General features: G+C 42.5%; 2 protein-coding genes across 14 annotated transcripts in view; one reads left to right on the top strand and one right to left on the bottom strand.

Moving 5' to 3' along the window:
- The first annotated feature begins 4711 nt into the window (after nt 1–4711).
- LOC108143417 lies at nt 4712–5390 on the top strand. Its single transcript, XM_017267821.2, has 4 exons — nt 4712–4877; nt 4937–5021; nt 5076–5226; nt 5288–5390. Exons 1-4 carry the CDS (start codon nt 4875–4877, stop codon nt 5385–5387), a joined length of 339 nt encoding a protein of 112 aa, XP_017123310.1. The 5' UTR covers nt 4712–4874; the 3' UTR covers nt 5388–5390.
- The window catches only part of LOC108143413 (serine/threonine-protein kinase N), a 34204-nt gene continuing 25990 nt past the window's right edge, over nt 5389–13602 (bottom strand). For 3 of the 13 annotated variants that reach the window (XM_017267807.2, XM_017267806.2, XM_017267803.2), the window contains exons 5-12: nt 11966–13270; nt 10275–10952; nt 8586–8798; nt 7804–8463; nt 7356–7727; nt 7187–7294; nt 6982–7122; nt 5389–6915 (exon numbers count right to left, since the gene is read on the bottom strand). In XM_017267807.2, coding sequence (XP_017123296.1) covers nt 6772–6915; nt 6982–7122; nt 7187–7294; nt 7356–7727; nt 7804–8463; nt 8586–8798; nt 10275–10952; nt 11966–13270 — 3621 coding nt within the window. In that variant the 3' untranslated portion in view covers nt 5389–6771. Of the gene's footprint in view, nt 6916–6981; nt 7123–7186; nt 7295–7355; nt 7728–7803; nt 8464–8585; nt 8799–8873; nt 9180–10274; nt 10953–11965; nt 13271–13602 lie in introns of those variants that run through there. The other 10 variants (XM_017267810.2, XM_017267805.2, XM_017267814.2 and 7 more) reach the window with 7 other exon arrangements.

Here is a 13602-nt window from a genome sequence, read left to right as displayed (position 1 = left end):
CAGAAATATCAAAAATAAGAAATAACACGGAAATTTGCGTAAAATATATTTCTTCATTTGATATGTTATTTAAAATAAAAAAATAATTTTTTAACACCCAGATAATACATTACACCAAGAGAAAAAACACGGCAAATCCAAATATTTTCACTTTGAAATAAATATTTTCGGTATTAATTAAGCCCCAAGGAATGTTTTAAAGGTTTAAAATGAAACAATGTTGCGATCTACAATTTTCCTTTTGGATAAACCAATTAAATATGTTAAAATGTACATTACCATGTTTTAAGTTTAGCTTAAGAACAATTATATTTTGAAAAAACAATTTTACATTCAAACATTTTGATTTTTAATTTTACTGGTTTTCTCTGGTGTAGATATTAAATACAAAATATATTTGCATTTGGATATTGTACGAAAGTTGCAAGTACGAGTAAGACAAGATATCTTGCAGATAAGGAGTGTAATAAAGCTAACTGCAATGCATTCATTCCCCATTTTTCACCTGCCTCTGCCCCGAGAAGTATGCTATCAATTGTGCTGACGTTCGCTGTCTGCTGGCCTTTTCCGTTTTGGCCAATAGTGAAGCAGCAGTTGCGGTGATTTCGAAGCACTTGTGCTGCGGCTGGAACTAAATGCCAACTGGTAACCAGGTTGCGGATGCCACTTGGCCACTAATTACGCAAATGAATGCTCCAGCAATGTTGCCTGATCCTGCTCCTGCTCCTGCTCCTGGCTCCCCTCGCAAGATAAATGTCACTCATTGGATGTTGAAGTAAGGTCCTGGCCAAAACCGTAACAATGCTGTCTGGCTCTCTGTTGTCTGTCGCATTGAAATTTTGCTTAAATGCGAAATGCGAAACGCGCTCAACTCAAGTCGAGTGGAAAATGAATGTTTGTGTGCAGCATTCACCCTGCTCAGCTGGAAATCCAATTCTGCAGCAGCATTATCTTTTGTGTATAATTTCTGGCATCACTACCCAGACCCACCCGAAAGTTTGGAATGCAATCAGGCTGAAAATTTATACGTTTAGCATGTTTATCCTGCCTTCAGCAACGGCGACCTTTACAGCAAAATTCAATTTGCTGTCCTGCAACCGCAAGCCGAAATTACATTTCTGGTATTTCGATTCGCTACTGACAAGCTAATAACTGATTTTTGGCCTGGGCGCAAATGGAAGTGCGCCTGGATGGGTACGCACATTTTGGTAAATTAATTTCACCAGACTTGATTATTTAATCGAGGCAATTACTTATTGACTGTCTATAAATTAATATTCAAGTGACGCAATCAAAAACTAAATATTTATGTAAGAAGTTGTGCTTTTTTTAAGCAAGTTAATCAAGGAGTTTTGCTTTGTGATATATGAATAATCTAATTTGCTGACTTTAAGATGGTGTTAAGCTATTTGACCCCATAAAGTAAAAAGGGAAAAAAACAAATTTTATTGAAATAAGAAGATTGAATAAAACAAAAATTAGATTTTTAACTAGGTAAGTATATTTACATAAATATAAGTAGGCAGAGTAAGAATATATTAACTTGTATTTAGACTTGATTAAAATCCAATATTATTAAAATCCAATATTTATATAGATCTGATGTAGGCTTATAAACCGATGAATAAATATTCCATATCAAAATCTGACTAACTATGAACATGTTCCAACAACCTATTACAAATTTAATAAAATACTCCGACCAACTTTTATTTTAATTAATTTACTTAATATATTTTTTTGTCAGTGCATCGAACAGCAAACAATTATCAATTGCAAGTAAATCAATTACTTTTTTCTCCCTTTTCCAGATACCGAGCAAAGGGATAAACAAGGATTCCCGCTCGATGGCCAAGTTCCTGGATCTTGTCTTGTCATGCAATTATCGAGTTTTAATGAATTTTCGCGCGCAGTCAGAGGCAAAAACCATTGCAGGACTCCAGCAGACAAACGGAGAAAGCAGCGAGAAAGTTGCCAACTAATTACCCCAAGACACTTGGCACTCAAAAAACCGGCGACCAGCAAAATGCTCGAGTTAATTGCATTGCCAATGATGCGGCAAAAGCGTTTTGACGACCAAAGGGCCATTAAGTCATTAAGACGCTCAAAATGTCATTAAAGGGCGAGCCAACACGAATATAATCTGGATAGATCTCAGCTACATTCAGCTTAAAGTTGACAGGGGAAGTCGGAACCAGTTTCGATACAAATATTTGGCTTACACAATTCCCGCTCATCATCCTGAAGGACAAGAAGTTGTGGTGCTAAAAAGTTCTTGAAAGCTTTTCCAGTTTTCGTTTGTAATTAGGGCATATTCGCATTGAATTGCAAATGACATTAGCCGGCATTCTGGCCATTCTGCTGGCCAAAGTTTACCGCAGCTGTCGGTCTATTTGGCCCACAAATGCCTAACGAGCCGGGTGTGTGGGAACAAATCAGAAGTGCCAGCCGGAAATTCCCGCTGCAAATTAAATAACTGTCTAATTGCTTGCCATTGGCAGCAGAGTAAAATGCGCAAATGGCAGAGGGCGTGCAAAAACCAAAACACAACTGACACGACCAAGCAATAAATCTCAATCGATCCCCCAGGTGCAGTGGCAGTTTGGTCAATTAAAACTCCACCAATGGCTCACGCCGTTGAAGCCAACGCTTACAGCGGTCAGAGGTCAGTGCAGGAATAAAACAGGTGGAGAACGAGTGGAACGCGTGGCAAATACGTTAAGTGGCAGCAACGAGCCACAACAATGGGATCTCTGATGGCAGATCAACTGCCGGGGGAAAGGAAATTTCCAATTTTTTTTCGACTGGGAAAATGAACCAAACCAAATGTACAGGACAACGGAAGATATATATATTTTCACCAAGTGAAAAGGATGTTAAGGTTGCCAAATTCATTGCATTGTGTTTAAGCGCTTTTAGTTTTTTAAACTTCCTTAAAATGTTTTATAAAATTTTTTGGTTATTTTTTAACTTGTGTTGGGAGCTTTCTAAAATGGCTTACCTATACGCCTTTGCAGGTATTATTTTGATTTTGTCAACGCTTATTTCCATTTCTTTTGATTTTGCTTAAATGTAGAAAAATAGTTTTATAAGTTTACAAACATAAGTTTAATTAAAGCCAACCGAGAAGCCAAGCAGATAAAGCAATTGAATGAAAAAGGCAGGGAACAGCAGCCCGAACGCATGGAACTTGGGCATAAATGCCCCAATGGGCCATTTGCCGTGTGGCAATGGTTATGGCGAAAATAAAACCCAGCCAGTGCAAATAATATTGTGGCCAACTCCCGGGCTCAAACAAGTTCCGGCTAGTGGCCAATGGCAGGACGAACTTTGGCCAGTAAACAGCATTAAGTAACCTCACGCACAGCGGGTTGACGCGTGTGTGGGTGTTATTGTGGCAACTGCCCTCGGTGTCCTTGTCGTCGCAGTGTAATTGCCTCGAATGACTTGCCCCCTGCTTCCTTCTGTTGGCCAACTGGCATTGACAAGCTCCATAATGGCCATCGACCGCAACATCTGGTTTATGTTGCCAGTTTTCTGGAGTCACAGCAACTTTGCTTCCTCTCATCGATTTCCAGGTACACACCGCCCCTATCGAGCAGCCTAATTGAATATCCTTGGCATCCTGGCATTCTGGCTGCACTCCGTCCTCAAACTCCGAACTACAGTGGGAAATAGCTAAGAAGATTTTTTTTGTCAAACGCGTTGTGTATTTTAACACTACACTTAAAACTATAGTTTAAAGTTTTTAACTTTGAAATAATATCACCTTTATAATTGTTGTTCATGCACTAAAGATCTTATAATGCAGGATACTAAAAATAAGCAATTAACGATTTTGTAATTTAACTTAAAATCGGTTTAGTTTTTCAGACTTCCCCAATTTTGACTTTATAATTAACTGGTTTATTTTTAAAGTAATATAAGTACTTTTAAAAATTTGTCAAGACAACTGTTATTAATAAAATGACTGCTATTTATTTAAAATCTTTTAAAATGCTTAAACATTTTTTTAGAGTTTCTGTTAAATCGATTGTTGGTTGTTTACGAAGTAAAACTGTAATTGGCATGGGTCTGCAGAAGGCTGTTCTCCATATTCTCGAAAGCATAAGTTGCTTATCGCAGACGTCCATTGATATGCGCATGTGGAAATCCCTGGGATACGGGATACGGCTGCCAAACCCTTATCACTTGGACTCACAGTCGCCAGACGGATGGTGGCTGGGGAAACTCCGGAAAATGGCTTGAAAACTGCTCTGCATGCATATCTTGCGGCTCCTTCTCCGGCCAACTGCATCTACTTAGCATAATTTGTTGCCTCTTTCGTGTCTTCGTTTACCGAGTTTGGGAGTCGTGGATCTTGGGGGTCGGGGCGGTTCTGCCTGTCAAGGACCCAAGTTGCACTGCCATTTTGTCTAGACAAAGACAATGTCTGCATACAAAGATTATGTTTTGATGGGGCATTAAGCAGATAGTCAATTTGTTTTAAGTTTTTAGAATTTCGATGGTAATACAAATTATTCAATTATAATATATTATCTCAATATTTAAAATACCAAACTCTAATTTGCCTCTATTATAAATATAAAATGTTCATTGATACAAAACTTGCGCCATCATTCAAATAAGCTATCGCTTTACAGCACTGTTAGCATTAAATTCGTTTTGCGTAATGTAGACAACTCTACTTAACAGCTGTTTGTTGTTTGTATGAAAAATAAGTTTTCAGCTGAAAAAAAATTAGCTTTTAAAAAAGACGTTAACGTTATATATTGAAAACCATCGACGTTGGCTATTGTGTGGCTATTGGAGCTCCTGGGAACCTACACCTATAAGGTTACACGTTAACATAAATTAATCACAGTTTGTCAGCCATGGTAAGCTATCTCCCATCACCGGTTGCTTTCAAACTGTAATGCATGTGTTTACCTTCCAGTTGGAATTAAATGACTTCCAAACTGTAAGCCCCGATGATTTGACCGCTGCCTTGGGTTTTCAAATTTACAAAGACTTAACAAATGGTAAATACAAATATATTTCCCTTTTCAAATCAATAACAGAGATACATTTTTCAGAAAAACAAGCTGCAGACTTTCAACCAAACTATGATCATAATCTCAAAGTGTTTTATTTAATAGAAAAAGATAAAGCTTATGTACCCGTTCTTCACACAAAGGAAATAGACTTTAGAATTCTTCAAGCTTTGCAAGAAAAACTTGAAAATATGTGAGTTTTAATAATCCCCAAAATCAAATTTCGATATCTAACTACGTTTATTTCCAAACAGCAACATATTTTTGGCAATCATCGATAATACAGCCAACATTTTGTATTATCAAATAGGCGCAGGACTTTGCGAAAAGCCAGATAATAAAAACTTCGTTTAAGTAATAGCGATAGATACATTTATTCAAAATCATATAAATATAAATTACGGTCACAACTTGAAGCTAAACAAAGTGACTGGACACGGACCAATCCAAGTTGACAGATTTAAAATTAAATCGACAATAATAACCCCAAGTTGTGGGCATAATCATAATAAAATGACAACAGAAGATCTGTAAGGTTTATACTCGTGTCGATTCGCATGAGGGGTGCACAATCGTTATCATAATCGTAATTATCAATAATTATCTTCACATAATGATAGCTTAAAGTACGTTTCAATAATCGATTATTACAAGCTTAAATAAAACTAAAAAATTACATTAAAAATAGCATAGATTAGCATTAAGATTACAACAATCCGATTGTATGCCGTCTGCAAACGGGAGCTTCGAAATTTAACCCGTTCAGCGGTATTTTGTTTTCGATCCTCGTATCTGTATCTGGTTTAAAGCGTACCGCGCATACAAAACAAATCATTTACAATCAATCAATCTAACGTCGAATAAAAATGCTCAAAGCAATACAGTTTCTCGTATAATAGGTATAATAATAATAAATAACAAATGTTTGCGTGTGTGTATATGACGTAAAAAATATGTTAAAATTATAACACAACTCGGGCAATGGGCTGGGGAGTTGATAAAAAGCGCAAGGCAATTTACAGAGCTTACATGTTAAAACTGTAAATATTTTACTTTTCTCGCTCTTTACTAGATGTATATGGGGTATAGAAGATGAGCTCGTTTAGCAAGACTGTTCCTGGGATGTGCATGCAATATATGTATAAAATATATCCTTTGTTCTTGTATGTCGATTATGAAAATATGTTGCAATGATTGCTTTGGGGTGTAAACATGCTACTGATCTATAAAAACTATTTAGATCCGGTCTTACAAAAAACTGTCCAAAACTACAACTTTGCGTTTAAGGCTTTCCTAGGGTTTGTCAGACTATTCAATGCGTTCGCGTATTAGGAAAAGGAAACGGCTCTGTTTGCTGTACAATGTATGTCGATAATGTGGGATGATTCCTAGTGGGGACTCGAATCTGGCTGGATTTATGATTGACAAATGCGCTCGCCTGCTTTGCCACAAAGTGGACAACTAGGTAATTTGGTTTATATGTTGGTCTTTCGGCCAGTGAGCAACACTCAAAAGTACTCTCATTAATAGATCTATTCTCTATATAGGTATAGATTATAAATATATATGTCCTGTATCTGCATCGTCATGACGCCTTCTACTATAAATATTGAACTCACATCGACTTAACCAAGTAGAATAACTCGAAACCAACGTCTCACACGAGTAAAAGCAAAAGGCAAAGGCTATAACGATCGGGCTAGGCCCATTGGTGATCCCTTGAACTAACAACAAGTGCCTAACACCATTCCGCCGTGTATGAAAAGTCCTGGAAGAGCACCTGCTCGTCCTCGGACAGGTGGCGTGGCTCCTTTGGCGGCGTTAGCTGCGCCTTCTCCGACGTGAATTCCTCGTCAAAGTTGGAGACATCCTCCAGGTGGTTCTGTTAAGTAGTTATAAACAATGTTAGCATATACAATCGTGGTTTAAGCTCCACATTTCTACGTACAATGGTGGGCACGAATGGTGGTTTGACCTTTCGCAGCAGCAGATCATCCCACACAATCGACCGGAAGAATGCCTGCTTCTTAACATCCTCCGCATCGCGTTCCGAGGATCCCAGACGTCTCTCTGGATTCTTGCGCAGTAGCTGCAAGTTAGTTTTATATATTATTCTCTTCTGAAGTTGATAGCTTTCCAAGCAATTAGCTTACCCTACGCATCACGGCTATGGCTTCGAGTGAAAGGAAACGCGGATAGCGCACCTCATCGTTGACAATTGAATCGAAAACTTCTTCCTCATCGTCGCCAGGGAATGGGGACTATAAAAAAAAACGATTCCGTTTAGAATTAAGCTATTCAAATTAGGTTTTTTCGACCCACCTCTCCGACCAACATCTCGAAAATCAACACACCCAGACCCCACCAGTCCACAGCTCGAGTATACGAAGTTTCCGTGAGCACTTCGGGTGCCAGGAACTCGGGCGTGCCACAGAAAGTGCCCGTGCGGTCGCCGAAACCCATGCCCTCCTTGCACAGGCCAAAGTCCGCGATCTTCACATAGCCATCTGTGTCCAACAGCAGGTTGTCCAGCTTCAGGTCACGGTAGATGATCTTGTTCTCGTGCAGATACTGCAGACCCAGCACCACACAGGCGGCATAGAAAACGGCTCTCGGCTCGAGGAACACGTCCGTGTGGATGTGCATCATCAAGTCTCCGCCGGCGGCGTACTCCATCACAAAGCATACGTGTTGCTATAAAAGATGATGATTAAAGATGATAATGATTTAGTTTCCATAATTCCATAGACTTTCAGATGGCACTACTCACCTCGGTTTGGAAGCACGAATACAAGTTGACTAAGAAGGGATGGCGCATGGCATTGGCCACCTCGAAGATGCGCTTCTCGCTGAGCAACGACTCCACCTCGTCGCGGGCAATGATGTCACCCTTCTTCAGCGCCTTGATGGCGTAGTACTGGTTGTTGCTCCGCAATTGCGACAGGATCACCTTGCCAAAGTGTCCGCGACCCAGGACGCTCAGCAAACGGAAGTTGTCCATCGACAGCATTCCGGCATTTGGAGGCTGCTTTCCAACTCTGCCAGACTCCAGTCCTCCGGACTCTCGATACTGCAGGCCACGGGCCACATTTCTGCCACGTTGCTGCTGCTGCTGCTGCTGTTGCTGTTGCTGATTGGAGTTGCTGTTGGTGGAGGAGCTGGGTGAGTAAACTGAAGCCGCTGCCGCCGCCTTGGCCACATTCAGCTCATACTGGTTGGCATAGATGGGCTGCTGCTGCTGCTGCTGCGGCTGCTGCTTCTCCTGCCTTTGAGCGGGCTGCGGGAATTGCGGGAATTGCGGAGCACCGGCGGCCGCACTGTTTCCGTAGATGGTCGGAGTGGGTGGCTCCTGGATGATGGGCGAAGACTGCTGACCATACTGCAGCTGCTGGCCGCTGCCCACGTAGAGCTTGCCCATTTGTGGTATAACCTAAGGCATACAAGAACGCGAATGTTAATTTTTGTTAAGAGTGGGTAATTTGAAAAACAACTATTAATGGCTACAACTTGAGAGCTTGGCGAATACGGTTTTTACTTCCGCGTCGGCGTTACCTGCTGCACTGGGTCTTCTGTTTCTAACTTTTCAACCGTCTCGAGGAGAATACTTTCGACACAAGCTACGGATACATTTTTGCCAGACTGCACTTCGGCCACCGGCTTTATCTCCGGCTGTGAATCCGGCTCGGCCACCTCCTCGATCAGGCAACTGGTCGTCCGGCTGGCATTGATCGGTTCGAGGGTAATATGTACAAGACTAATACGGGCCTGCAAGAGGATGTATCTTCATAGTTTGATTGATTGAACGGGGCGATTTGATTGAACCCAAAGGAAGACACATACAGCAGGTGCTACAGGATTGGATGCGCTGGGACACAGTATCAGTTGGTTGATGGTTCGCGAGGGGGACAAATCAAGGTAATGCAGGAGCTGATTATGAGTGTGTTGGTGGTGCTGCTGTTGTTGTTGCAGTTGCTGTTGAAGTTGGACCGCAAACATCTGCCTCAAGACTTGACCGAGCGCATGGAAAGTTGGCACAATCATGACGTTTCTACATTTCGATCGATACCGATACGCTACGATACGATACGATACTCGGGCTAGATGGCTAAAACCGCGCCGGCCAACTGAAGGCGAACAAGTGCCAAAGTCATGACCAGAGGCCAAGCATTTGCGTCGTTGTTTTGGGTCTAAAAATTACCAACCAAAAGGAAAATGTGACAACAGCGCACATAACGATGAGCACAAATGTGTGTGTGTGTGTGTGTGTGTGTGTAGCTTGGACACATAGATACAAAGGTAAGCGAACACAGGGACAAATATATTTTAGATGAAAATGGAAATGTGGAACGCTGACGTTGCAACGTGAGGGGGCGGAAAATCGCGAGGTTGGTGTGGGTGACATAAATTAAAACATTTCCCGAGCATTGGCACGTGAAGTGGCGCACTTTCGGGTGTCTCCGCTTCTCAACCCCGTTTCCCCTAGCATATATTCCCATTTTTTTCCTCTGATCTTTTCGTTGTCATTCGCCAGAAAGCACGTCTATTTAAAAAGTTTAAAATTGTCACTTTTAGCTTTCATTTCATTTCATTTCTGATTCTGATTGAAATTCTTCAATTGACAAATCTAAGCGGTATATTAAAGCTCTCAAGTTGCTTAGAATATAAGAAAGGATTAAAAACTATTTCTATATCAAACTAAGCTGTGCAGTTTACATTTATGCCAATATCAATATTGTACAAAACTTTAAATACTCAAGTAATTTTGTTTTTAAGAACAAAGAATTTTAAATGGATTTGCAAACTACTAATGCCATTATCTACATCAAACTAAGCTGAGTGTGGTTGCAAATTGAACAATTTTAATAAATATGTTTAAATATTTTAAACACTGTTAGCAACATTCAAAGCTCAACTACTTTCAGTTAGTTTAACTACGATTATGTTAGTTTTTTGGGTGCTTGTGAATGCGTTTTGATTACAGTGCGTATGTGTGTGTTTATGAATTAAATGTTTATACACAATATTCGTGGCTTTTTTCGAAAGGAGTGTTTTGACAAAGCCAAACCAGAAACACACACACAGACATTTAAAGAAGAAACAATTAACCCAACTCGTGTCAAAAACAAAACAAAACAAAAGAAAATAGGGTTAGTGAAAAAAAATTAGAAAAGAAAACAAGTGAGAATCGGAGAACAGAGATTAAACCGGAAACCAAACCAAGGAAATGAAAAACCTCCTAACCTCCACACAGAAACGATCGCCGGCACTGGAGCTGTGGCTGGAGTGCAGCCGGCTGCCCAGGTTATCGTTGCTGCCCCGGTACAGGTACTCGTCATCGTCCTCGGGATACTCGACCAGTGGCGACGGTGGCACCGATCGGTCCTCCTCCCGGCCGCCCAGCAGCACCACAGGCGGCAGGATCAGGACCGGACGGTGCAGCTGCTGTTCCACAGCGGACGGTGGCTCGGGACTCGTCGGTTTCTGGGCGGGATGTGGATACTGCTGCTGCTGCTGCTGCTGCTGCAACTGAAATTGGTTGTGGTTTGGGCTTGGGCATTGGCTTTGGCTTTGGCATTGGATTGGCATGATCTGATTGCTGGCAAGCGGTGGCAACGGCGGCGTCGCTGTTGGGTGGGCAAAGCTGGGGGGCGGCGGCTGCTGTTCCTCTGGCTCTCTCTGTTTCTCGCACAGATCGAGGATCGCCTGACGCTGCGCCTCCTGGAACTGCTGCAGACGCAGCTGCTCCTGACGCTGGCGCTGCTGCAGCGCCAGCTGCTCGGTTTGCTGCTGTTGCAGCAGCAGATTCTCCAGCGCAACCGGATCCAGCGACATGTGCTGCTCCTTCAGTAGGCGACGCAGCGTGGTGGGACGCGAGTCCAGGTCCGACAGGAAATCGAATTCGTGCAGGGCATCCTGCAGCTGTCGGCGATTAACGAAATCATGACGATACGGAAACGGAAACGGAAACCGAGACGGCCACACAAACACACAGGGACATAGAGATAGTGAGAGAAGAATGACGCCGGGCCGCATAAAGCGCATAGACAGATGAAGAGAGTGGGTGAAAAGGGTAATCAAGTCCAAAGGAAAGAAAGTAGTTTTCTCGAGGAGACGAAATAGAGAAAAGCAAAGGAAAATGCCGTTCATGGTATAAATGCGATGAAAATCAAAGGCGGCGTAGAAAAAGCTTAAGCGTTAACTAATTTCCGTAATTTAAAAGCAGGGCTATCAAATAACGTTGCCGTGAAGGAATCTTCATTCCTTATTCGTCCTTTTTATGCGTTATATCTTAAGCTTAAGAGGTTTTTAGAACTACTATTTTATATCAATTTTTTAAAGAACATATCCGTTTTTTTCATTTAATTTTTGTAGGTATTTTTGGAGCTATCCAAATTTGTATATATATATATAAAAAATATATATATATATATATATATATATATATATATATATTTTAAGCTTTCAAATAAATACTAATTTTAACCGCTGAAATTTGGGAATGAAAATTGAGACCAAAAATAGACGGTAAGCAATTTGAGACGTTAGACGAATAAAGGTAAGGAAATCCATTTTGAAGCCTTGAAATTATTTAAACTTTTTCTGCCAGTTTTTGCGATCGATGATGAATCTGTATGGAGTTCGTCTGCCGTTCCAAATGTACAAATTAGAGCGATATATAATACAAAACCAGCACCAAATGCCCAAATGTGATGACTGTACAGATTAAGTGTATGTGGCAGTGTGTGTGTGCATGTGTGGATGGGTGGGTAAATAGATACATGAGAGAGTGGGCAGAGGAGCAGGTGGCAGGCACAACGATCAAACCAGCTACGGGTACACATCTAAGTAAATACGCAGATCTTTATACAGGGTCATATTACTGACTATTAAACTGCACACGGATCTCTGGATAAAACAAATGCACGACTTACCTCCTGATCCAGGATCGGCGTGGTGGATGACGACTTGAGAACGGGTGGTGGCGGTGGTGCCGTTGTGGGTGCTGCAGTACGACCGCCTTGGATCACCTGTCCTTTACCGGCTGCCGGCATCTGTAAGCTGAGCGTGTTGGGTCTTCCAGCTGCTCCGGTGGCCACGGGTGGCGAATCTGGGGGCAGGACACTGATGCCCTGCATATGCATGGAAAGGGGACGCATGCCACTCAGACCAGTGGCTGCTGGATCGGGATATTCACCCGGTGTCTCCACATGTTCGTGCATGCCCGCATCGGGATCAAACTCCAGGTTCTGGGCCTGTTCTCCTGGCGTATATGGTTCCGGTTCGACGAGTGCATCCGAAGAGGGAGTCCTCGAAATCGGCGACTCCGAGTCCCGGGAACCACTGACCACCATGGGAGAGGCACCGGTTATCGATGATCCCGATCCGACCGATCCCATGTGCACATGATTCGGAGCATTTCGCTTGAGCAGACGACCCCACGTGGCCACATTGATGTTCATCTGCTTGGCCCGCGAGATGTTCTTCGCCTGCTGCCTGTTGAAGATCATGCGTTGGCGCCGCAGCTTCGGCTTTTGCGAAATCATGGGGTTCAAGAACTTGACCTCCGCAAAGAGCAGACCCTGCGGCTCCAGCTGCAGGGCCATGCCATGACGCACATCGTCGATGAACTCCTCCAGGCGCAGCACCTTCACCGCACACAGAGATCGCCAGTCGCGCCAGTACACTCCAATTTCCAGCTCACGCGAGCGGTCTAGATCGATGGAGAAGCGCTGATCCCAGGCCTGCTGCGAACATGGCTTCCACGATGTCTGGCCCACGGTGATGTTGTCCAGCTTAATGGCCGCCATGATCTCAATGGAGGTCTCGTCCTTCACCGAATAGCTCTTTGAACTGCTGCGCGAGGTGACGCCCTTGACGAAGCTCCTCAAATCACCGGGGCTGGAGTTGTTGTCCTTGTCTCTTCGTGATCTGCCGGGCACATCTTCCAGTAGATCTTGGCAGCCTAGTAGACGAACCTCCAGTTTTCCGGTGACACTGGCGCAGCGTCCCAGCGAGGACACCGACTGGTAGGGCTTTCCACCCAGCAGACCTCCCTGTCCGGTCTGCAGTGACGTGTAGGTGACTGGAGCTGGCGATGTCGATTGCTGGACGATCTGCAGCTCCGTTTTTAATACCTGGGCGGCGGGCGAATCGACGGGCAGCTCCTGGCGACGCAGCTCCAAGGAGTAACGCAAGAGATCTAGTTTTCGCGACGATTCCGACAAACGTCCATGGGCCTGGTTTAAACATAAAAACATATTAATATCTTGCAGACAACACACCATGAATAAAGTGCCCCCAACACCTCTACAAAAAAATCCGTGTAGACATAAATAAAATTCAAATTTTCCCTTTGAAAAAAATTCACTTAAATTATGTTCATAAATGTACACATACATTGTCTTTAACATTTGTCCCTTTCTTTTTATATACTTGGGGAATTAAATGGTCATTTCTTTGTGATTCATTTTTTCAAGAATATTTAAAAATATAATTCTATAAATAAATCGTATAGAAAATACTGACTTATTGAGAAAATCCAATGCTAAGTGATCTTTAATCAATCAGC

The sequence above is a fragment of the Drosophila elegans genome, unplaced genomic scaffold, assembly GCF_018152505.1.
Source record: "Drosophila elegans isolate 14027-0461.03 unplaced genomic scaffold, ASM1815250v1 contig_183, whole genome shotgun sequence".
NCBI classification, from domain to species: domain Eukaryota; kingdom Metazoa; phylum Arthropoda; class Insecta; order Diptera; family Drosophilidae; genus Drosophila; species Drosophila elegans.
Note: the sequence above shows the minus strand (reverse complement) of the source record. Positions and strands in the feature narration are given on the sequence as shown.

Coding starts and splice junctions, on each gene's coding strand:
- LOC108143417 (XM_017267821.2), top strand. Junction 5,022..5,075: donor TTACAAAGACTTAACAAATG/GTAAATACAAAT, acceptor TACATTTTTCAG/AAAAACAAGCTGCAGACTTT. Junction 5,227..5,287: donor CAAGAAAAACTTGAAAATAT/GTGAGTTTTAAT, acceptor ATTTCCAAACAG/CAACATATTTTTGGCAATCA.